The sequence below is a fragment of the Choloepus didactylus genome, chromosome X (assembly GCF_015220235.1).
Source record: "Choloepus didactylus isolate mChoDid1 chromosome X, mChoDid1.pri, whole genome shotgun sequence".
Classification (NCBI taxonomy): Eukaryota; Metazoa; Chordata; class Mammalia; order Pilosa; family Megalonychidae; genus Choloepus; species Choloepus didactylus.
Window position 1 is genome coordinate 30535148 of NC_051334.1, and position 23904 is coordinate 30559051.

At 36.3% G+C, this 23904-nt stretch overlaps 1 protein-coding gene across 14 annotated transcripts in view; it reads right to left on the reverse strand.

Annotated features, from left to right (window-relative positions):
- DMD (dystrophin) overlaps positions 1-23904 on the reverse strand; it is a 2178366-nt gene that overhangs the window by 63072 nt on the left and 2091390 nt on the right. For 12 of the 14 annotated variants that reach the window (XM_037821041.1, XM_037821045.1, XM_037821047.1 and 9 more), the window contains 4 exons: positions 23471-23509; positions 18300-18365; positions 17140-17205; positions 14262-14420 (listed from right to left, as the gene is read on the reverse strand). In XM_037821041.1, the coding sequence (XP_037676969.1) occupies positions 14262-14420; positions 17140-17205; positions 18300-18365; positions 23471-23509 (330 nt within the window). The remainder of the gene's footprint in view (positions 1-14261; positions 14421-17139; positions 17206-18299; positions 18366-23470; positions 23510-23904) is intronic. The other 2 variants (XM_037821052.1, XM_037821054.1) reach the window with 1 other exon arrangement.

Sequence of the window (23904 nt, forward strand, 5' to 3'; positions counted from 1 at the left end):
CATAAGAAAATCAATTAATGTAATACACCACATTAATGGAATGAAGAAAAAAACCCACATGATCATCTCAATCAACACAGAAAAGACATCTGACAAAACATAGCATACTTTCTTGATAAAAACACTTAGAACACTAGGAATAGAAGGAAATGTCCTTGACATGATAAAAAGGGCATATATGAAAAGCCTAAAGCTAATATCCTACTTAATGGTAAAAGATTGAATGCTTTCCCTCTAAGATTGGGAGCAAGGATACCCACTGTCGCTACTGTTATTCAATATTGTACTGGAGGTTCTTGCCAGAGCAATTGGTCAAGAAAAAGAAAAGGCATTCAAACTGGAAAGGAAGAAGTAAAACTTTCCCTATTTGCAGATGATATAATCTTATATACAGAAAAACTTGAAAAATCTACAACAAAGCTCCTAGAGGTAATAAATGAATTTAGCAAAGTGGCAGGGTACACCGCCAAATTAGTAGTGTTTCTATACACAAGCAGTGAACAATCAGAAGAAATGAAGAAAAAAAATTCCATTCGCAATAGAAACTAAAAGAATGAAATATCTAGGAATAAATCTAACCAAGGATGTATAGGGTTTGTACACAGAAAATGACAAAACATTGCTAAAAGAAATTAAAGAAGACCTAAAGAAATGGAAGGATATTCTATGCTCATGGATTGGAAGAATAAATATCATTAAAAAATAATGCGCAGGAACAACTATGGTTTGTTAATTTTTGGAGGGTATGGAAAGAACAAGTTCGCAGAAATGTTTATTTTAGGTTATTTGTTTTTTTATTTCTTTGGTTATAGTTTATTTTCTTGGGGTAAGGTAGGAACATGTTGCAAGCAATGTAGTTATTTTAGGTTATTTGTTTTTCTTATTCCTTTGTTTGGTTATAGTTTGTTTATTTTCTTGGGGTAGGGTAGGAACATGTTGGAAGCAATATAGTTATTCTAGGTTACTTGTTTTTTCTTATTCCTTTGTTTTGGTTTTGTTTGAAATTTTTTTTTTTTTAGTTTGGTTTTTTAAGTTTTTGATAAAGTTAAAAAAAAACAATAAATGAGTGTTAAAAAACAGCAAATGAACAATGGGAGGAGGGAAATGGAATGTTTTGGATCTTCTTTTTTATTTTAATTTTTATTTTATTTTTTGGAGCAATGAAAATGTTCAAAGATTGTGGTGATGAATGCAAAACTATATGATAATACTATGAACAACTGATTGTATGCTTTGAAGGACTGTATGTTATGTGAATATATTTCAACAAAATCGCATTAATAAATACATAAATATCATTAAGATGTTAATACTACCAAAGTAATTTATAGATTCAATGTGATCCCAATAAAAATTCCAACAACCTTCTTTGCAGAAATGGAAAAAGCAATTATCAAATTCATACTGAAGTGTAAGGGGGTCCAAATAGCTACAGCCATCTTCAAAGAGAAGAATGAAGTTGGAAGACTCACACTTCCTAATGTTAAAACTTATTACAAAGCCACAATAATCAAGACAGCATGGTACTGGCATAAGGACAGACGTACAGACCAATGGAAGAGAAATAAGAGGTCAGAAGTCAACCCTCACATATATGGCCAACTGATTTTTTAGAAGGTGGCAAAGAACACTCAATTGGGGAAAGCAAAAGCAGTGTCTTCAACAAATGATGCTGGGAAAACTGGATCTCTATTTGAAAAAAAAAAAAAAAAAGGCAGCCCTCCTACCTCCTCACACCATATACAAAAATCAACTCAAAAATGCATCAAAGACCTAAATATAAGAGTTAGACATATCAAACTCCTAGAAGGAAACATAGGAAAGCATCTTCAGGACTTTGTGTTAGGCAATGGTTTCTTCGACTATACACCAAAAGCACAACTAACAAAAGAAAAAAAACGGATAAACGGGATCTCATCAAAATCTAAAACTTTTATTCCTCAAAGGACTTTATTATGAGAGTAAAAAGACATTCTACACATTGGGAGACAATATTTGGAAACCACATACCTGATGAAGGATAAGGATATACTGGATATTTCCAGTATATATAAAGAAATCCTTCAACTTAACAAAAAGACAGCCCAATTTAAAAATGGGCAAAAAACTTGAACAGATATCTCTCCAAAGAAGATACACAAATGGCTAGAAAGCACACAAAAAGATGTTCAACATCATTAGCCATCAGGGAAATGCAAATCAAAACCACAATGAGATACCATCTCTCATCCATTAGAATGGCTGCTATTAAAAAAAATGGAAAACAAGTGTTGGAAAGGATGTGGAGAAACAGGAACACTCATTCATTGCTGGTGGTAATATAAAATGGTGGAGCCACTGTGGAAGACAATTTGGTGGTTCCTCAGAAAGCTAAGTATAGGACCACCATATCACCCGGCAATCCCACTACTAGGTGTATACCCAAAAGAATTGAAAGCAGGGACTTGAACAGATATTTGTACACCGATGTTCATAGCAGCATTATTCACAATTGCCCAAAGGTGGAAGCAACCCAGATGTCTATCAACCGATGAATGCATAAACAAAATGTGGTATATGCATACAATGGAATATTATTCAGCAATAGAAAGGAATGAAGTTCTGGGTCAAGTGGCAACATGGATGAACCTTGAAGACATTATGTTGAGTGAAATAGGCCAGATGCAAAAGGACAAATATTATATGATCTCACTGATATGAAACAATTAGAATAAGCAAACTCATAGAGTTAGACTTTAGAATATAGGTTACCAGGGGCTGGGCTGGTGGTAGGGAATGGAGAGTTAATGCTTAATTTGTACAGAATTTCTATTTAGGTTAATTGTAAAGTTTTGGAAATAGATGGTGGCAATGGTAGCACAACATTGTGAGTGTAATTAACAGCACTGAATTATATATGAGAAAGTGGTTAAAAAGGGAAATTTTATGTAGTATATATGTTACTAGAATAAAAATTAAAAGATAAAACATAGGAGTGTACAACATAGTGAACCCTACTGTAAACAATAGAGTATAGTTAATAGTACAATTATAAAAATGTTCTTTCATCGATTTTAACAAATGTACCACATTAAGGCAAGGTGTTAATAATAGGGTGGTATATTGGGGGAAAAAATCTAATGTAAACTATGGACTATAGTTAATATTACAATTATAATATTCTTTTATCAATAGTAACAAACCTACCATATTAATGCACCAGGTTAATAATGGGGTGAGGTTATATGGAAACACTATTTTTTACATGAGTTTTCTGTGAACCTATAACTTTTCTAATTAAAAAAAATGATTCTGAGCCCTAAAAGGAAAGAAAATGAGGTATTAATTAGCAATATTTCCCAAATTAGAGGTTCAATTGTTTGGCATTCAGACAGAAAGGAAACTGAGTGTAAGGAAATAGGCACAAAAAGTCACTGATAGGCAGAATAGATGTCATAAAGGCCATGAATTAAATTTTAGGTTTTTACTCAAGTCTTTTTATTCTGGACCCAATCCTAACAAGCCAATGGCACATTAGAAAGATGAGACAAGAAGTGTAGGGTAGTGGTTGAGGGAGACTACGAGAGATAGCGGGATATGAAAGCTGACAAGGTGACACATAATCAACACAAAGGAGAAACATATTCAACTATCTGTCATATCTTCTCTTAGAAGAAGTTTATATTAGTTATTTGGGGAAATTCTTTTTAAAATTATATGTGTTTTTTTTTTTTTGCCAATATCCCCCCCCCCCCCCCCCCCCAGATATCCTCACAACTCACCGCTCAAGTCTTTGCTGAAATGTCACCTTCCCGGCCACCTTGATTTAAATTGCAACCCCAGCACTGGCACTCCCTTGCCCCCCTTCTTTCCTAATTTTTCTTCATACCAATTATCACTTAATATAACTAAATTTTTTGTTATTGGATAACCCCAAAAGAATGTAAACTGAGAGTAGGGGTGTTTTCTGTTTTGGTTCCTGCAGTATTGTGGGTGAACTAGGAATATATTCTTTATTGAATAAAGGAATGAATAATAGAGACAAAAATGGTAGTGATTGGTCTTCACCATTCAAAAAGCAAACCAGGATTGGAGAGGATTTAGAGGTAGGGAAATCTAGCCCCAGGAGTAGTGCTTTTAGGAAGTTTCCATTTTCTGACAAACAGCAAGATATCAAACTTTCATTGTCTAAGGTCAGCAAAAAGCTGTAACATTCTTTAGGCGAATCATAATTTTAAGCTTTGTGTGTCTCATCTTGAGTCCCTTAGACATAATTATACTCTGCCTTAAGTTTTCCTAATAAATTAATCCTGATGACCTATTTTTCACTGCCTGACATGCACCGCTATATATTCTTGCCATTTCTGATCCTATGGCTTCCTCTATTACATTAGAAACTACAGAATCATTTCTTTAAAATAAAGTCCCAGTACTTGTACACACATTTCAATAGCAGCATTATTCATAGTCAAAAAGTAGGAATAATAGAAATGTCTATCAATTGATGAATGGATAAACAAAATGTGGTATACCCATACAATGGAAGATTCTTCAGCAATAAAAAGAAATGAAATACTGATACATGCCACGCTATAATGAACTTTGAAAACATTATGCTAAGTGAAAGAAGCCAGTCACAGAAAGATCACATATTGCAGGATTCCATTTATATGAAATTTCCAGAAGAGGCAAATCCAGAGAGGGTAGATTAGTGGTTGCCTAGGGCTAGAAGGTTGGGGAGAAAACAGAGGTGACTGATAATTGGTATGGGGTTTCTTTGTGGGGTGATTAAAATGTTCTAAAATTAATTGGGTAATGATGGCTGTACAACTCTGTGAATATACTAATAACTATTGAATTGCACAGTTCAAATGGGTAAATTGTATGGTATGTGACTTATTTCTTAATAACGCTGTTATTAAAAAAATAAGTCCCAGAATCAAAATCCTATTTCTTATAGCATAAAAGATATTTCCCCAGTGAAGACAATTAACTTCTAATGCTCTCTCCTAATCCTGAGGAATCAAGCTCAGACCTCCCAGGAAAAACAGTGGTTAGGCTTCCTAATATTATAGTAGAAAGTCAACTATGCTACCTCCTTGCCTGGTTTTCAGAGTTTATAAACCTGATGTAAGTCAGCATTATGTAATGCTGGTATACTCTTGAATCAACAGCTATCCTGTTGTCATTGCTCTAATTTTAAAAAGATGTGTAAGAATGACTGTCTTAGGGACATGCTATTCATCCACTCCTCCAGGCACCCTACATCTTATATCTGGATTGCTTTGCCCACGGAGGGTAGCATGTATGCACATTAGTAGAGACTTGAATATCTCTACCAAAATGTATTCCACAGAACATTACAATTGGGCTTGAGGTCAAGTAAATGTGAGCAACCTCGGATTAAACAAAGCTAATCAGGTCTCTTCCAGACTCATCAATGCAAATGCTAATGTAATTTTGACTTTCCAACAGAGTGTTGTCTTCGGAATCATTTTTTCTTAAGAGTATCTCAGAGTTTTTCTGCAGAACACATTTTGAGCAACAGTGACCTTTATCCTTGGAGAACTGTCATCATTTCTTTGGTCTTTAATGTTAAGCTTTCAACAATTATCAAAGGCCACTAGAAAGAGCCACACAAAATTTCCTTTGCTCTTTGTTATAAAAACGTTGATAAGGACATCGGTCAACAGATCACATCGAGGGTAACAGTAGTTAAGAGTCCAAGAAATGCCTGAGTTTGAATCTGGGCCCCTTTTCTTGCTAGTTATATGAAGTGTCCCTAATACTCTGTGCCACCAAGTCCTCATCTGGGAAACAGCTTCTCTTTCAAAGGATTGTTGTAAAGATTAAATATGATCTTACGTGAACTCAGAGCAATTCCAGTCAATAGCAATTACTCAAATGACAGCTATTATTTTTGTTGTTGTTATTATTATCATTGTTATTATTATTATTATGCAGAGCCAGTAAAACTGTGATGTTTCCTTAGGAAGTTGCATGCTTTTTCCATCCAACATTAAGCAATAGACAAATCATTACGTTTCCTCCTATATTCCTGGCTGCAGGGAAGCTCAGAACAATTTTGAAGCTCAGTCATATCAACTATAATACAACTATGCTAATTCCTACTATGCTCTTATTGCCATCACCTTTTTTCCCCGAAATACTTTTGAAAAGTGAATACATAAAATCGATATATGAAATTTCTACCTGAATGTCCTTGAGCAAATAGAAATCCAGATGACCAATATATAATTCTTCTCATTCACTGGCCCTTTCCAAATCAATAGCCTTTCCTGTGTGCAGTATGTTATTTTTTTTTTAGTCGTCATTTCCAAGTTCCTCAATTAAAAAATTTCACATCACTGATTCTTCCCTCTCCCTCCTCCCTGGCCTCATTCATTCAGTGACCTTCCAATTTCTCCATTCTTTCTTCACTCTCCTAAGACAGCCTCAGTTCAGAACCTGGCCACCTGGACTGCTCCGGTCTCCCACCAATCTCCAATGGCTTCGGCTCCCTGTGTACAGTTAGTTTTCTCTCTCTTCCCCTACTTTGTTGTTCAGCTGCCTATAGGATCAAGTCCAACCTCCCTAGTATGACATAAAGCCCTTCAAACAGTGGTCTTCTCCTACCATTCCAGTCACTACCCTTTTATTCTCATTCCATGTTCCATTACTCACTGCTCCATCAGTCTGGAAAACCTATCCTTTCCCTCTCTTTCAGCCTGGATAACTCCTATTCAGTCTTCAAGACTCAGCCTGGGTGTTCTTTGTGAAGGTCTCTCCAATCCCTCAGACAATTACTCATTCACTTCTATGCCTCCATAGTACTTGTAATGTGGAGTTATAATTAGTTGTTTATATTTTAATGACTTCTATTAAACTGTGAGCTCCATGAGGACAAGAACCAAGGTTTATTCATCTTTGTAGTCCCAGCAGTTTTAAAAACACATTAAGCATGCACTAAGTATTGGCTGAATTGAGTAGAATACATCCTCAAGTGTGGAATATAACTAAAGAAAGTTATGACCACAATCAATCCTACTGTAGCAGGATGGTCTAGTAATGAAACACCAAAAGGAAGACGGGGGGGGGGGGTCTCCAGGTAGATCTAAAAAGGGAAATTGGATTTTAAGAAAATCGGCTTTTATCCAGCTGTACCTGTAAGATGTGAATATTCTAATTTCCAGAGGGGTACTTCAGTTTTTCCATATATGAAAGGAACAGTTTTCATGACCATCCAATTCCCTATGCCAAGATTCTAAGCTCACCAGACAACCAACTGATTCTTATTCTGATTTCCAAGATATCTGATTCTAAGACACAGAGAACCCTGGAAGAGAGAGACAACTTCAGTGTCTAAAAAACATTTTTCCCCTATTTTAAGAGATTTAGTCTTTGCAGATAAAGTCCCATGCTGTTCTCAAAAAAAAAAGGTTTAAGAACACCTTAATACATTTACTACAAGGCAGTTAAAAAGAGAGATAATCAGGATAAAGGGAGAAACAAATCATCATTCTGGTTACCCATCCATTTCCATGAACTGAATAGCATGAATTAGTCCCTTCAGGCTTGATGAACTCAAAATAAAGGGAAAGAAATTCAGTTATTGGTCTTGTTAGTTAGAAACTGAGCCTCTGAATCATGGTGACCTTCAGCCCCAGGTACCAGTCCTAACTTCCCCACTCCCAATAGAGCTGAAGCAGTTGACCTGACTCTTGGAACAGCTTTTTAAATGCAGTGTACATGCCCTTCAGCTTCTCCTTGTCCTTGCCATGAAAGGTAGAGGCTGACTAATATTTGTACACCAATGTTCACTGCAGCATTATTCACAATAGCCAAACAGTAGAAGCAATCCAAATATCGATCAACCAATGAATAGAAAAACACAATGGGTTCATCCATACAACAGCGTATTATTCAGCCATAAAAAGGAATGAAATTCTGATACATGCAACACCATGGATGAACCTTGAAGACATCATGTTGAGTGAAATAAGTCAGATACAAAAGGACAAATAGTGTATGACTTCTCTCATATGAAATACTTAGAATAAGCAAATTCATAGAGACAGAAAGCAGGATAGTGGTTACCAAGGGTGAAGGGAGGGGGAAACGAGGAGTTATTGTTAAACAGATATGAGTGTTGGCTTGGGACGATGAAAATAGTCTGGAAATAGTGATGAAGTTTCTGCAGTATTGTCAATGCACTTAATTTCAGAGAATTGTCCACTTTAAATGGCTAAGATGATTTTTATGCTATGTATATTTTACATTTAAAGATAAATAAATTATTATGAAAAGGAAAGTCTGATTTATGTGGATAAACCGTTTCCCTTTTGAAAAAAAAGGCTCTGCTGCCCTGTGTTTGAGGGCCCGTGGTGCCAAGTGAGATGAAGGCGTAGTTTCATTAAATATGCCATATCATACTCCTTTCCTCACTCCAACTTTAAAAAGCTGTGTAGAATAGCTATGGGAATCAGATTCTACTAATTTCCAATGATGTCTACTGGACATTTTAGCATTCACTCTGTTATCTTCCCTACCTACCACACTGTACTGATTTCAAAGGACGTCCTTCTTCCAATGAAGGCTATGCCTCATGTTGTGCCCTGTGCCCTTAACCCCTCTCCCTCCTGCCTCCTCTGGGAAAGTGTGCCTGTCCTTCCCACACTTTTCTCCCCTTTTCTTCTGTCATATTCCTCTAGTATGTGGAAAATAACTAGGGGATTTTTAGCAAAAAGAGAAGACCAGAGCAAACACTATACAACCATTTGTGTGAAATACTCCCCACAAACCACAAATATATTTGCAAATATTTGCATTTGTAGAAATATCTTTGGAAAGATACACAAGAAACCAATAATGGCAACTGCTTGAGTTGGGCATACCACAGCCAGGGGACAAAGCTGAACCCTTTGAGTTTTTCATTATGTGCTTGTATTACTTATTCAAAAGCAAAAGTAATTAAAAAATATTTTAATGTCCACATCTTCCAGAGTTCTGCCAAGCCCATTTTTCTCCTTCTGCTACATACTCCCTGGGTAGATAAATTCACTCTCACAATTTCAAGTACCACCTGTCTGCTGCTGATTCACAAATCTATTATGTCTGACCCACATCTCTCATGCAAGCTTCAAAGTTGTATTTCTCACTGTCGGATATTTACATGTGGGTATCTCATCAGGGTCTCAAACTCAACCTCTCCCATGCCCCATTCATCATCTTCCAGCTACTCAACCCTTAATGACCTCTGAAAATACTGGTGAATTAAAGAAAGGACCTGCTGATACTCCTAAATTGTCAGTCCCACCTGCAAACAACCATCATCTCACAGTGTACCCAACCCGACCTGGGAATCATTCCTTCCCTCCCCATATCCATCCAACCACCAAATCAAACAGCTCTATCCCTCTCCTGAAATATCACTCCAACCCAACCCATCTTTCCTATTTCTATTACCTTGCTTTAGGCCATAATCATCTCTTTCCTGGACCTCAATGCTACCTCGTAATTTGCCTTCCTTCTTCCAGTATTGGTCTTTCAAAGTCATGCTCCACAGAGCTGTCTGAGCACTGCACCCAAGCATAAACCTAACAGCATCACTCCTGGCTTACCCCTACACCAGGTGAGAAGGAATAAACTCCTCAGGGGGCATCAAACCCTTCCCAGCCGGGCCTTGCCCACCTGGCCAGCCTCATCTCCTCCCATTCCTTGCTTTCTTACAAAAGTAACACAACTGTTTGCAATTTCCCAAACATACTATGCTCACCCTGACACCTTTGTTTAGGCTTCTCCCTCCGCTTGCTTGGAATGCCCACTGCTGGCCACTGTCAGCTTCCCTGCATCCTGGCTTCCTTCTCACCATCATTTGAGACTCACACAAAGACCCAACGAAGGAACCTTGAATAAAGATGTCTCACTTGAGGCTATAAAAACTGATAACTAGACAGGGCCCACAGCCATCACTTCATTCACAAGGTAAAGCAACAGTACCGTGATTTCCAGCTCATTAATTCAGTGATATAAGTAATCAATCTAGAACTTCTTTGAATATATTAACATTAATAATCTTGCATAACCACTGCAGGAATGAAAAGGAACAAGAGAACACTCAAACTTAGGCTGCATAATGTCTGGTCACCCAACACCAAGACGTATGAGAAGGACTGAGTAAGTACTGAGAATTCAGAGAGTTCCCTCTTTTTATACAACATCTATTAATAACCTTAACTAACTTTAGACTTTATAGTGAATAAAGTAAGTATTAACTCTACTTTTACACTTGGGAAGAATCTAATCAATTTGCTATGCAGAGAGCAGAATCAGAACGTGTCTTTGTCTCTCATAAAGGCTACCTTTTCATTGTCAGGGCAAGTCTTAATTCATTTAGACAGAGCAAAGTACATCAGCATTTGGATACTACATATTCAAGTCAGGAGATTGCAGGCTCTAATCTACGCAGGAAAAAAAAAATCTGGAGTTTGCAGTGATAAAGACGTACAATGGGGCAAATTCCCAACATCCAAGTGGTCTCTACCAAATACGGGTGAATCTGAATTATCTGTGGTAATGAGGGAGGAATATGCAGAAATGAAACATTACATACCGTATATCTCAATAATGTCATCAGTCACCGAAATTTATGAGACACTCAGGAAAATTCAGAGTCATATTTAGCTTGTGCTTGGAGCTTTTGCCTTATCTCTATGGCATAAACCAAGAATCACAGAATGCCAGTAGGGGAGACATACAGGGCCTTGGATTTGGCAAATGCATTTTTAACATTCTAAATTTATGACAAAGCAATGGTTGGTGTTAATCAAGGCAGTTTGAAAAAATGGAAGTATTTTGAAAAGCAAGCATAAGAAAAGCATTGGAAAGTTTTTCTCTGTAAAATTAGGTTTTTAAAAGATTTTATTCAAAAGTACAAGTGTGTGTGCTGAAAAGAAAATAAATTCAGCTTCATTTCAATTCATTTGTCCATTAATTTATTCAACAAATATTTATTGAATGCTATGTGCAATGATTAGGAGACATGGAATTCTCAAGACAGAGATAAGAAGACACCCCTGAGATACTTCTAAACTAGTCATTCTCTGTTTCCAAGGAGATTGTGGGGAGGTGTAACGAATAAGAATAATTAACAGGATTCAGTAACATATCTAGTCAGGAATGGGGGTCTCCCAGCCTACCTCCTTTGCTAACTGTCATCTGGAGATGAGTCACAGCTATGGAATGGAGCACAAAATACACATAGATACAGTAACTACATGGCCAAAGGACTTGAGACAATCTCAGTTTTAAATATCCTTTCCCATTTTCTCCAAAAGTATGCTTGTATGTGTCAGATCCCATGGCCCAATTATGACTTGGGGCTGTCAGGCAGAGAGAAAGGGCATCTAATGACTTCCTGGGTTCTCTCAGGAGAAGGACAAGAACCAGCAAATTAAAGGCTCCTTAAGTAACCTTGAATCCAAGGGTCATGAAGACAGAGATATGGCTCTGAGGCTGCTTGAGCCGAACCACAAAAAGACAGGAGAGAACAGAGCAAAGGAAACCAGACAGGCTGTTTTTCAGGAGGGGAGTTCTGTAGAGACATTTCTTTGGGATTTGGTAGGAGGTGGCAATGGGGCAAAGGGTAGGGAGGAATAAGAAAGCTCATACTGACCTTTTCTTGAAGGTCAAGATAACTTACAGAAAGACTTGCACCAACTCCAGCTTCCTTATTTTGGAGCTCTAAGCTACCTTATGCAATTTTTTTGTTTCTTTCCGAGAACAAATCATCCCATTCTCTGGAAATGGTTTTAGATATCTCTCAGGGTAGAGCGGATATCATTGTGCCACAAGTAGATAAACCGGTTTATTCAGGGACACACAGTCCTCAAAACTATTCCCTCCAATGTAGGTAACATTCCAGGGACTATGCCAAGATTCTATGTAAATGATATTTACATAGAATGACTCTTCTTCATTCCCTGGTCCAACCTAGAGTTGGCTATTTTGAGTCAGAAACTCTGGATTTGAATCTGTTTCTGCTGCTGGTTGACTGTGAAATCTGGGGCAAATCATTTGAACCTCTGAGCCTGAGTTTCCTAGTATATAAAAAGGAGACAATCTCTTATTTACAGAGCTTTTAGGAAGATTAAGTGACCTGAAATACATTAAAGTGATTTGAAAATGATAAAATGATAAAATGATACATAAATGATAGTTATCAATACTCTTTACCAACACTCCTTGGCCTGGTTGCCATGGTTTGGAGGAAGAGTGTGCTAACTATAAACAAGGCAGAACTCTTAACCAGTGAACTAAAAAGATGTATTACACCAAAACAGGAGAACTGACTTTCAACAATCATATTCTACAAATCATTTTTACTCTTGGGTAACATCAAATTCTATTTACAAGTCCAATCCCAATTTTTCTTCCTATTTGACTTTGATCCCCATAATAATTAAAGATTTAGTACAAATGGAGAGTAATGATGATCTTCAATAAGGTGATATATCTACCTTGGTCTTCACAACAGTCTTACAAATAAGGCCAGAGATAAATTTATCATTAAAACAAAACAAAAAAAAATGTTCAGCATTGTCTCCTGAAGGGTAATTGTGCCACATTCCTGCTGTGTTCTTACCTTAGGTTTTCACCAAACATTTATTGAGTACCTGCTAAACATTCACACTGAACTAGGTACTATGATTAACATGCCCCAAAGTTCTCGCCCCAAAGGCACTCACCCTCTATTGAGGAGGAGGCATGGTAGTAGTTGGTAAAAAGGCCAACTGTCGAGGAGTTCTTTGAGAAAAGTACGAAGTGTTCTGGGAATACAGGCAAAAGATAAATCACTTCCAACTGCAGGGATCTAGGAGGGTTCTGTGGGACAAAGTATTTTGAGCAGGGTCATGGATGGGTAGGACTCCCTTGGCAAGGATGGCAGTGGAGGGACAGGGCTTATCAGCTCTGCTGAGAAGCAAGCTTGAGCCAGGCCCAGAAAGTGGGTAAGAACAGGCTGTATTCAGAAATATTAGCTACAACAGATTGGCCAGAACACAGTGAGCGCAGAAGAAGATGAAACTGAAAAAGCAGGTCCAGAGAAAACTGTGGAAGGTTTTGAATGCTCAGCTGAGGAGCTGGATGTTTTTTTTTGTTTTTGTTTTTTCGAGATGCAGAAATCCAGTGAAGGAAGACTGCCACGATAAGCCTTAGTTCTGGAAAGGGGTACAATTAGAGTTAGTGTGGAGAATTTATTGGAAAGGTGAGAAAGAAATTAAAGCAAAGCCAATCAGGAAAAGACCTATAGAGATGGTCTAGGTCAAAGGTATCAAGAGCTAAAGACAGGCTGTGGCAGCAGAAAGCAATGGATGAATGGCAGTTTGCTTTTTCATCTTGAGGTGACACACTCCTTGAGGGCACCGGCCTCAGACAGACTGTGCTGCCTAGATTAAGAGGTCTTGGTGCCTTGGGCTAAACCAAAGAGATCAAAGTCCTCAAGTCACACAAATGTGAGCAATTGCTTCTTTAAAGACTTGCCTGGTGGCATTCATCTGAAGAAGGCACCCCGTGAGTTAGAAACGATCATGTGCAAAAGCTTTCTTAACCAAGGGACCTGTGGTATAATAAATGTAATTACAAAAGTAGAAGTCCAGCGAGTTTTTATCCTGACACCACACAATACCCCAGATTTTTAACATCTCTGTACTCTCTGCAGTAACTGTGAATTTTCTTTAGCCTTTTACTCCTACAATTTCCACTATTTTTCTGTGAAAATCATTTTCAGGTGATGTTTGACAGTTAGAATTCTCACTAATCTGCTATGGTAGTGAGTATAGCTAATGATTTCTACATCTAAATAAAGAAAAACAAGATAAGAGTAATTTATTTCCAAATATGATCAAGCCAATGAACCTCCCTGCTTACATGCTATGAGATAGATAATATGGCCAAACACATGTACAAACCATATAATCATAAAATTAAATGACCTGTTTTTTTCTTAGATTCTATTCTCAAAAATAAAATCAAAACCTCTGAAATACATGCAACTCAGCATTGATTCCTTGGATAGCTAAAATGTGAGTTCTTAATTACACTATTGCATTCATTTTCTTATTTCAAGTAACAAAAAAAAAGTGAATCTGTAAATGGAGCTAAACAGGTTATTTTAGAAAACAATTAGACATAAAATGACTCTAAGTGAAGATTCCTAGCACTTTTCTATATGTGCAAGTGTATGCACTCTGCATACCAATGACAAAGCTAGAAAGAAAACTCACCTGTTTTCTTCCTCAAGATCTGCTAGGATTCTCTCTAGCTCCCCTCTTTCCTCACTCTCTAAGGAAATCAAGATCTGGGCAGGACTACGAGGCTGGCTCAGGGGGGAGTCCTGGTTCAAACTTTGGCAGTAATGCTGGATTAACAAATGTTCATCATCTCTGGAAAATAAAATCAAAGGTTTTGGTTTTTTCCCTCCCCTCAGTTTGCTTTGGGGGTCAGGGACTCGGGTGTGTATTTAAAAATAGAAACAATTATTTGCTCTTACCAATTAATTAGACCTTTTTTCCTGCTTCTAAAGACATTTTGATACTGTTAAGGTTAGGGCTACCATCCTATTGGTGACAATTCAACTGAATTTGATTGGCCTATTTACACTGGTAAATGAAAGGCAGAATTACGGAAATACTGGGACTCTATGTCGACAGTTTAACCAATAGTTAATAAATAGTAAAAGACATCATAATGGCTGTATTATGTTTTTGCTACCAAGCATGTCAAGGTACTCTATTCACTAACCCACGCTATTGTTGATATTGACTAGAAAAAAAAAATGTAGCCCTTAAAATTACAGAGTAAATATTTTCTTAAGTGGAAGGAAATGTAACCAAAAGTGTTGCTTCAGTAAGCCAGATTTAACTTTTAAAAGTCATGGAGGCAGGATGGTAACAATAATTAAACTGTAGATAAATGATTTTTTCATTCAATTACCGTTTAGATAGAAAAATAAATATTTGGGGAAAAATTAAGGTGACTGTTTAAAGGAAGACCAAACAAATCATTCCTTGGAACAGTTCATAAGGACTAATCCTAGAGAGAAAAGAGGCAAAAGGCTTATATTTTGGGAGGCAGCTGCAATCTTTCCTGGAAACTAGGAACTCTCTAATATACGGAAGAAATTATTTTCTAAATGCACTGCTCCAAGCTCCTGAAAAGCCTACTTACCTCCAAGGTATAAGAACTTTATTCTGTTCTTAATGAGAAGCTAAAGCTCTTTGTTTGTGGTTAGATATCATTAAGATGATATTTTAATATTCCTCTCCCTACACCCATTTAATTTCCTTTTCTCACCTCCATGCCTTCTATGTTGAAGAAAGAATTTCAGATATTTAGGGAAAAAATCCTCCTAATGTAAATTATCTTGGTCCACCAAGCTAGATAACTGGTTGAAAAATGAGAAGTCAACTAAAAATAATTATTGGGTTTTAAACACCAGTATTTAAGTGAAATCAACCAATCCACCAAATCACTTCCCCACTCCTCTACTTGCCCATAAAGATCATGAATTTACCATCCAATTTTGAGTCAAAATGGATTTTATGTCCTCAGAATGAGCTAAAGCTGAACTTTTTTAAAAAACAAAACAAAAGCAGTTTTGCCACCTCATTTATTATCACTCTTCCAAAATTCTGAAATTTTATTGGTAGATCTCATGTTTTACTGTAACATACAGTTGTAATTAAACTTTTCTTACTATTCTCCTAGGCAGTCAATGAATGACAGCTATTGTTATGTAGCTACAACCTGAATTAATTTGAATGTGCTATGGCTTCTAATATCAAAATCAGTGACCCAAAGAAGCAAATCATTGAAGTCATTTGCATTTGATCGATTCTTTGGCTACATACTTTCCTGTCAAAGTACTTTATTTATTAATACCACTAATACTTTTTCCATAGCTAAAAAAGAGAATGCAACACACTTATGTTTGGGAGGAGGCTGTTTTGTGTTTGTTGTGTCTTAAGTAACTAAGCCATATATAAATGCCTGAGTGTTGACTTCATTCTTTATAATGATCTTGATTACCTTTATCTACCAGATGAGATGATTTATTCTAATGTCCTGAACAACTACTTATACATAAATGCCACTTTGATGCTATTTTTCTTCAGCCCAATCCTTTTGAAGGTCCTTGTCTCATCTGAGTGTGACTTTGGGTTGCCATACCAATTAAATGGGATAAATTTACCATTTTTCCCTTTGTCTACATTCTCCACAACAAAGTGGTGAGACAGCCATCACTTATCAAAGTAAAAACATCATTGTGCTGTGACTAGATTTCTTCTCTCTAAATTCTCTCTTCAGTTGGCCAATCCTTTTTCCTTCATAGTAGCTCCTTAATCTGCTCCTTCCACCTCAGGCTGTGGTCAGCGATTGCTTGGTTCACGGCCCAATTCCTGTGTGCTCCTCACTGTGAATACAGCCCTACTCTATAATGAAGTTACCTGCCGTAGCTGTGTTCTCTGCCACTTTTAGCACCACTCTACCTCCTTCCTTAAAATTTGACCAGACTGGCTTCTCATCCCACTAACAAGTTGCAACCTGAATCTAGACTCTCTCCTCTAAAACCCTTCACAAGAACGCCTCACTTTATTTCCTTTGTGAACATGCCAAATCACTGAAATCTACTACTTTGGCTCTCTGAAGGAAAATGCCCACTAACCTACCATCTTGGAATAGCGATGCAACTATACCAAGGCTGCATCACCACTACCCAGAGTGGAGAAAATACTACCTAGTTAAAGCTTTAAAGATTAAGATTCGGTCCTTTTAAATCTCTAGCAGGTTTTGTCAAAGATTAAGCATTTAATATAATTTAAGTATCTGGGACTCTGCAATCTGTGATAGTACGGTATCAAATAAGTCTTAAGAAGAAAGAGGCAAACTATTGTTGCTATTCCGGAATACCAATACTGCCAGAATTTGATGAGCTCATTCTGTGCCAGGCTGTTGAGTTAAAGAAAAAAAGTAACTGAATGGCTCCTTGAAAGAGCAAATGAATATGCTGCTAATTCCTATACCCTGTGCTACCCTACCTCTAAATCCCTGAAAGCAATTTCATCGTCAGGAACATTTTGTAAAAAGAGATGGGATACTTACATGCTCTCATTAGGAGAGATGCTATCATTTAGATAAGATCCATTGCTGTTTTCCATTTCTGCTAGCCTGATAAAAAACGTAAAAGCTCATTAAAACTTATGTGACTTCTTAGAATCTATTCAAGACCTAATCGAACATTCCTGAAAACTAAAGGATAAATCATGTCAAGAGGAAAAAGCAATCCTTCAAACTGAAGGATGTGTGTGTTGGCCTAACCATCTGAGGCAGTGTGCAGCAGACCACAGCTAGTTAGTAGCTTTACATTTATGCTATAATTTCTAAAGGAAGTTGCATTTTGTTTTTTTTTCCTCACAGATCGATCTTCCTTTCACTGAGAACAGACCTTTGTTTTCACAAGAAAAGCTTCCTTAACAACTGCACTCCTTGCCTTACACTATCCCTTGTCTTAAAGACAGTTAATTCTTTCCACTGATGACAGACTTATATAGCTAGTTAATGCTTTCCACAGTTGATAAACATGTTTATCAGTTAGAATACTGATAAAGGATGGAGTCACAGTAAAGTTCTCTAAACATTCTGCCACCAATTTTTACCTTTAAAAACCTCCTTCACCTCAGACAATAATAAAGTATTTTTACAGAGAAAAAAAAGTTAATCAAACTCTTACAGATGTATTCAACAAGTTTCAGATTTGTACAATTAGTAACTTCATTTCTTACGTATAAAAATTATCACAAGCACAAAGAAGGTGGGACAGAAGGTTACAAGGATTAGGAAAATTAATTATTCTCATCACAGCACGTGTACAGTCAAGGCACAAATGGAAAGGTGATGCTTTCATATTCTCCACATAACACAGTATCATCTCTTCACATATTAATGTCTGGGTCTAGCAGTCTTCTAACGTTAGAAGATTTCTAAGCCAATTTATTAAATGTGCTCAGTATACAAAACATGACAAGGCTCCCAGAAATGTTTAAAGGCCAGGGTTAGGGAAGGTTGTTCTGGACTAATGGGCTTGTTGGTGTCCCAAAACAGCATGCAGTGGAATGGCATGCACGTTAGAGGGCAAGTTGATTAGTACAAGTCAGACAAGATTGGGGAAGAAAGAAAAAAATTTGCTTAAAATTATTATAGGTTAGCTTTCCTTGGTTAGTTATTTCAATCAATATTTGCCTGGCATTCAACTAGTCTCATACCTGCTAGCATAATGTTCAATGCGTGAATGAGTATCATCGTGTGAAAGTTGAGGGGACGAGGCAGGCCTATAAGGCAGAAAATGTGATTAGTCATAGATACCATCCATTAATGGAGAAGAAAAAAACCCACCCCACAGTTACGTTATATACATGGCCTAGAATGCTTTTATTCTAATTCTACAGATAATGTATACATTTAGTTGTTCCTGTATCTTAGATATCATCAAGTATTTTAAATCCAGATTTGATGGATGATTTCTTATACTTCTGCTTTTCTCAAAAGCCATAAAGAAAAACCAGAAATTCTCTGGAACATTTTGATTATAGAAAAGGTTGGGGAAGACAATCTCAACATAGCATTTTGTCCTCCTACCTTGTAATCTCTTATATCCTATAGTTCTGAAATTGTGTTAACAGCATGTGGTTTAAGATTTTAAACGATTTACACCTGTGCCATTTATTAGCTGCCTTCTCATTGAATGGAAACTGTGCATTTGCCCACTACATTTACAGACAACAATTTTAGTTCCACAGAGGCCACTCCAGTTTATGACTTAAGTTTCTGTGTATTGAGATGGCTTGGTCTGTGCAATTTTGTAAAGAAGGAATAAATCCACCAATTTAGCAGCAGGACCATACGACTACCTCATAGAAAACAGAATGAACTTAGAGATTATATTGTAATGCTTTTAGACAAGTATTACCAAATTCAACAGAATGTCAACAATATCTGAAATATTTCTTATTAGTGATACGGTGTACTTACATATAGAGGAGAAAATGAGGGGAGAATTAGCAGGAATAGTCTATGTACTTTTTGGATATAAAAACCTGTTTTGTTTTTTTCTTTTAAAGCTCCACAGGCTAGAATTTTGGGAATGTTAATATTTTTTTGCACCCTTCTGAATCTGATCTATTAATTATCCTTGAAGCTTTTATAGTGTCTTTAGGATAAACCTTAGGAAAAAAATCCAACTGTTCTGAAAACCAGTTTGGGCATGTGCTTTTTGTTTTAACCGGAATTGGGCAAAAGGTCTCTTCCTTTTCTCTCCTGACATAGAATGCCCTTAGGTAAAGGCAAGAATCCAAAAGTCAACAGTAATCTATTCAGCCAGGGCTCTGGTTTAGCCCGATGTCCAAGCAGCATTCAAGGACTTGGTCAGATCATTAAGGATAATATGTCTATTTTTTCTTACATTAAAAAAAAAAAAAAGAAAAATATGTTGGTACCTGTAGTCAGGCTTACATAGGTAATGCACTAGAATTTCTTAATTAAGATACACTATCATAAGATGATTACAACATACTACAGCAACTAACTAGGGGTATGGATATGTTTCTTCCCTGAGAGATAAAGGTCTTATTTATGAAACCAATGTCCTCTAGGTCAAGTGCCACCATAATCAAATTTGGAATTAATTACAAAGATTTGTAAATTGTCACAAGGAAACAAAAGGATGACTACCCAATTTAGTAGGCAAATCCAAAGATTTCCATGGGAATCTTCACTAGAGTTCTGGAGAGCTGAACTGCTAATTTCTTAGCACCCTGAAATAGTCTATTATTAAAAAAATAAAGTTTGCTTTGAAATCTTTCTGCAGGTCAAGATAATTCAATACTTGGATTATTTGGCTTATAAACTCTTTTTTTTGTAACATACCATAGCCTTTCTTTTTTTTTTTTTTTAATGGTAAATTAATTAATTTTTTAATCTTCATTTTATTGAGATATATTCACATACCACGCAGTCATACAAAACAAATCGTACATTCGATTGTTCATAGTACCATTACATAGTTGTACATTCATCACCTAAATCAATCCCTGACACCTTCATTAGCACACACACAAAAATAACAAAAATAATAATTAAAATGAAAACAAAGTAAAAAAGAACACTGGGTACCTTTGTCTGTTTGTTTCCTTCCCCTATTTTTCTACTCATCCATCCATAAACTAGACGAAGTGGAGTGTGGTCCTTATGGCTTTCCCAATCCCATTGTCACCCCTCATAAGCTACATTTTTATACAATTGTCTTCGAGATTCATGGGTTCTGGGTTGTAGTTTGATAGTTTCAGGTATCCACCACCAGCTACCCCAATTCTTTAGAACCTAAAAAGGGTTGTCTAAATTGTGCGTAAGAGTGCCCACCAGAGTGACCTCTCGGCTCCTTTTGGAATCTCTCTGCCACTGAAGCTTATTTCATTTCCTTTCACATCCCCCTTTTGGTCAAGAAGATGTTCTCCGTCCCACGATGCCAGGTCTACATTCCTACCCGGGAGTCATATTCCACACGTTGCCAGGGAGATTCACTCCTCTGGGTGTCTGATCCCACGTAGGGGGGAGGGCAGTGATTTCACCTTTCAAGTTGCATAGCCTTTCAATTATATGCTTTTTATAAGCTAAAAGCCTACCATCCAGGAAAATATATTAGTAATATTTTCCTTGTAATAGTTGCTATCCTGGTAGTGTACAGAAGAAAGAAAACCTTGGAGCATAACTACACCAAGAAAAGTAGGCATGTAAATCCAAAACACTTCAATAAAATTTTATACAGAAAATCATATATAGAGCTTTAATTCTTAGCCTTGAGGATAATTCTATTTTATTTTTCTTATGAATGTACATACCACCTATCACAGCATGCATACGCACAGGAACTCATAATAACCAGAAGTCTAAAAGAATATACACTAAAAGAAGTACTTATTAAGCCAGAAAATGAGCCAAAAGGGGTGGGGGTGGGGGGTTACTGGTCAGAAAAGAATCATTTAAAAACCAAGAATTAGTAAAAGTACAAAACCACTTAGTCCAGAAACAAAACTAAATGCAAAGCCTTCTAAAACACTTTTCCAAGGGAATGTAATAATACTGTTCCCCCTTCCCACTTCTTAAATACAAAACCATATGCCCGGAAGGATTACTTCCTGATATTGTTAATGACCACTCAGCCAATTCCTTTCCACACCCCCAACCATTCTGTCTTTTGTGAAAACTCCATTAATAAGTTTCCATTCACTTAGATTTCAAAAAAGAATAGCTCAAAGAATACTGTTTGACTGCCCCATCTATGGATAAACATTATAAAAGGCTTATGTTAGATTTAGTTTAAAATAATATTACAAATAGTTACAGGCAAAGGTTTTGTCTAAGGAAAGAGAAAAGATCTGTATGTCAGAAAACTTTCAAATTCTATGATCCACTTTAAATGGATGAAACACTGTCATCATCACAGGATGTGTTAAAATTGGATAGATTTCTTGCAAAGTAACACCTTTGCACCTGGCCCTTCTGCCTGAATAGGAGAGCTTTACGCTATATTTTATACATTATGTATAACTCTACGAGTGACTACTTTAATAAAGATAGTGGAATAAACATGGATTTTAGCCTGCTGGGTTTGTTTCTTTCTCAAAATCAGAACCTTCCACTATTTCTGAATAACCTAGCAAGCTTTTCATAAAAAGGCAAAATGGGGATGCATTTCAGTTGTTATATATATTTTAATAAAGGATGTTATTAACCTTAAAGTGCTTCAAAGTTTAACGAAGACAAACAACCTCTACTTAAAATAAGTTAATTGCTTTAAACTGGTTGTCATGATTTTTTCCTTATTAGTTATGTAGAAATAAATATTATCTTTTCTTCTTTCCTTTCAAGAAATTGCTAGCTATTCTTTGCCTGTTATTTTTCTGCTACCTCTATACATGTGTTTTTAAAAATTATTCTTTGGCATATTTATCTGTTGGATTTCTTAATTGGCTAGAAATTATTCCAATACAGACTAAATCCACTCACTTATTAGGATCCAATCAAGTTTAGGATTACAGTATATCAATTCTTTTTTAAGTTTCTTATTTATGAAAGGTTTTGAGTTCTATAAACAAATAAAAGACCTGGGCTAGGGAAAACAATTACCAACAGGCAAGGAACATAATTGAATCTGAATAACTCCCCAAGTTAAGTACAATAATTAAATAAATCAGATAGTACACTGTTTACAGGTACCATATCTCGAAATTAAGGGGCCCAATAACGCAGTTTTAAAAATGAAAGGGAAGCTTTCCACTTCCTTTAGGCCAATAAGGATGTAAAATAAACCTCAATTAATAGTTTCCATTTATCACTACAGAACTTTTTTTTTTAATGGATCCAGTTTAAATTAAATTACATGGTGGAAAAATTAAAAAGACCTGATAAAAATGGATATGAATTTTTACATAATTCCATCTTCCAAATTGGACGTTTCTCCCTTATATTTAATAGAGCCATCTGGCTTTAAACAAATACTTTAATAAAGTGTACTTTGAAATATCCCCAAATTTCTTATAAAAACCCCACACAATAAAATTTTAAAACATGCATGTTTTAATTGCTGATAGAGAAATCACATGCCCCTAAAACAGTTTTCTAATAGTATAAGCTCTGAGATAAATCAATGATATGTTGGTATCTAATGTTAGTATTATTAATACACACCAATCGTAATAACAAAGACTATGGCACACTTTCCTCTAAGTACAAATGTATAACTATTTATGAGCTTGAGTACTTAGTTTGGAGAGGAGAGCAAAGTAAGTTTAGTTCGAAGTTAAGAAACCCATGTATATAAAGATTAATCAAATAGCATGTCATAATCTAATAAAAAATCCACACACCTCATTAAAATTATTCAACCAAACTCAATTTCATACTATAAAACAAATTCTGCCGATTTAAAATAGTCCATTTATAATAGGCCCTAGAGAATAAACCGTCATCCTTTTCAAGGACTTAATGCATTGAATCTCAAGAAACATGGCTCAAGAATGTTATGTAATCAGGAAACTCTTCTCTGCTTAGATTTGAGGAACACATCTTCCAGGAACACAATTAAAAATCCAATAAGTTCTTTGATTTTAATTTGAATTCAGGCCAGGATTTCTGCTGGTTAGAATTTCACCAGGTGGAGGATCTGAAAACCCCACTCTGAGTCTCCTTATCTGTGGTAGGTGGCACTCTCAGAGTCTTATCAAGGGAAGGGGGAAAAAAACTGAAACAGACGGAGGGAAATTAATGTGTCTTTAAAACACAACAAAGCAAAAACAAGTAAACAGAACAAAAACAAACAAAAAAAATCAAGCGAGAGAATGTGTTGGTGGTAGCAGCACCCTTCAGCAAAAGTACTCACGCAGAATCTACTGGCCCGAAGTTGATCAGAGTAACAGGACTGCAAAACAAAACATGAGGTGGTGAAGAGAGACACAGGAAAACTCAGCCACAAAATAATTACTGAAAGGCCAAAATAAATAAAATCTAACCAATTAAGAATGGGTCATGGAAAGCAACAGCCAAATAAAGGTGAAAAGTGAATTAAAAGAAAAACAGTTGTGTGATTGCCATTAGAGGTTTGGAAAAATGAGGGGAAGGTTTAAAGAAGGTGAAGACATCATCAGTTTGATCACGAGAATCATTACTACTTACTGTGACTTAAATTCCTGTGACTGTACCTTCTTTCAAGTAGAAAAAATGACTAGATGTGACCACACAATCAGATACAGAAAGACACATGTCTACTGATTTGTGAGGGGAAAAAAATCAAAATGAAATATTGGAATCACTCGG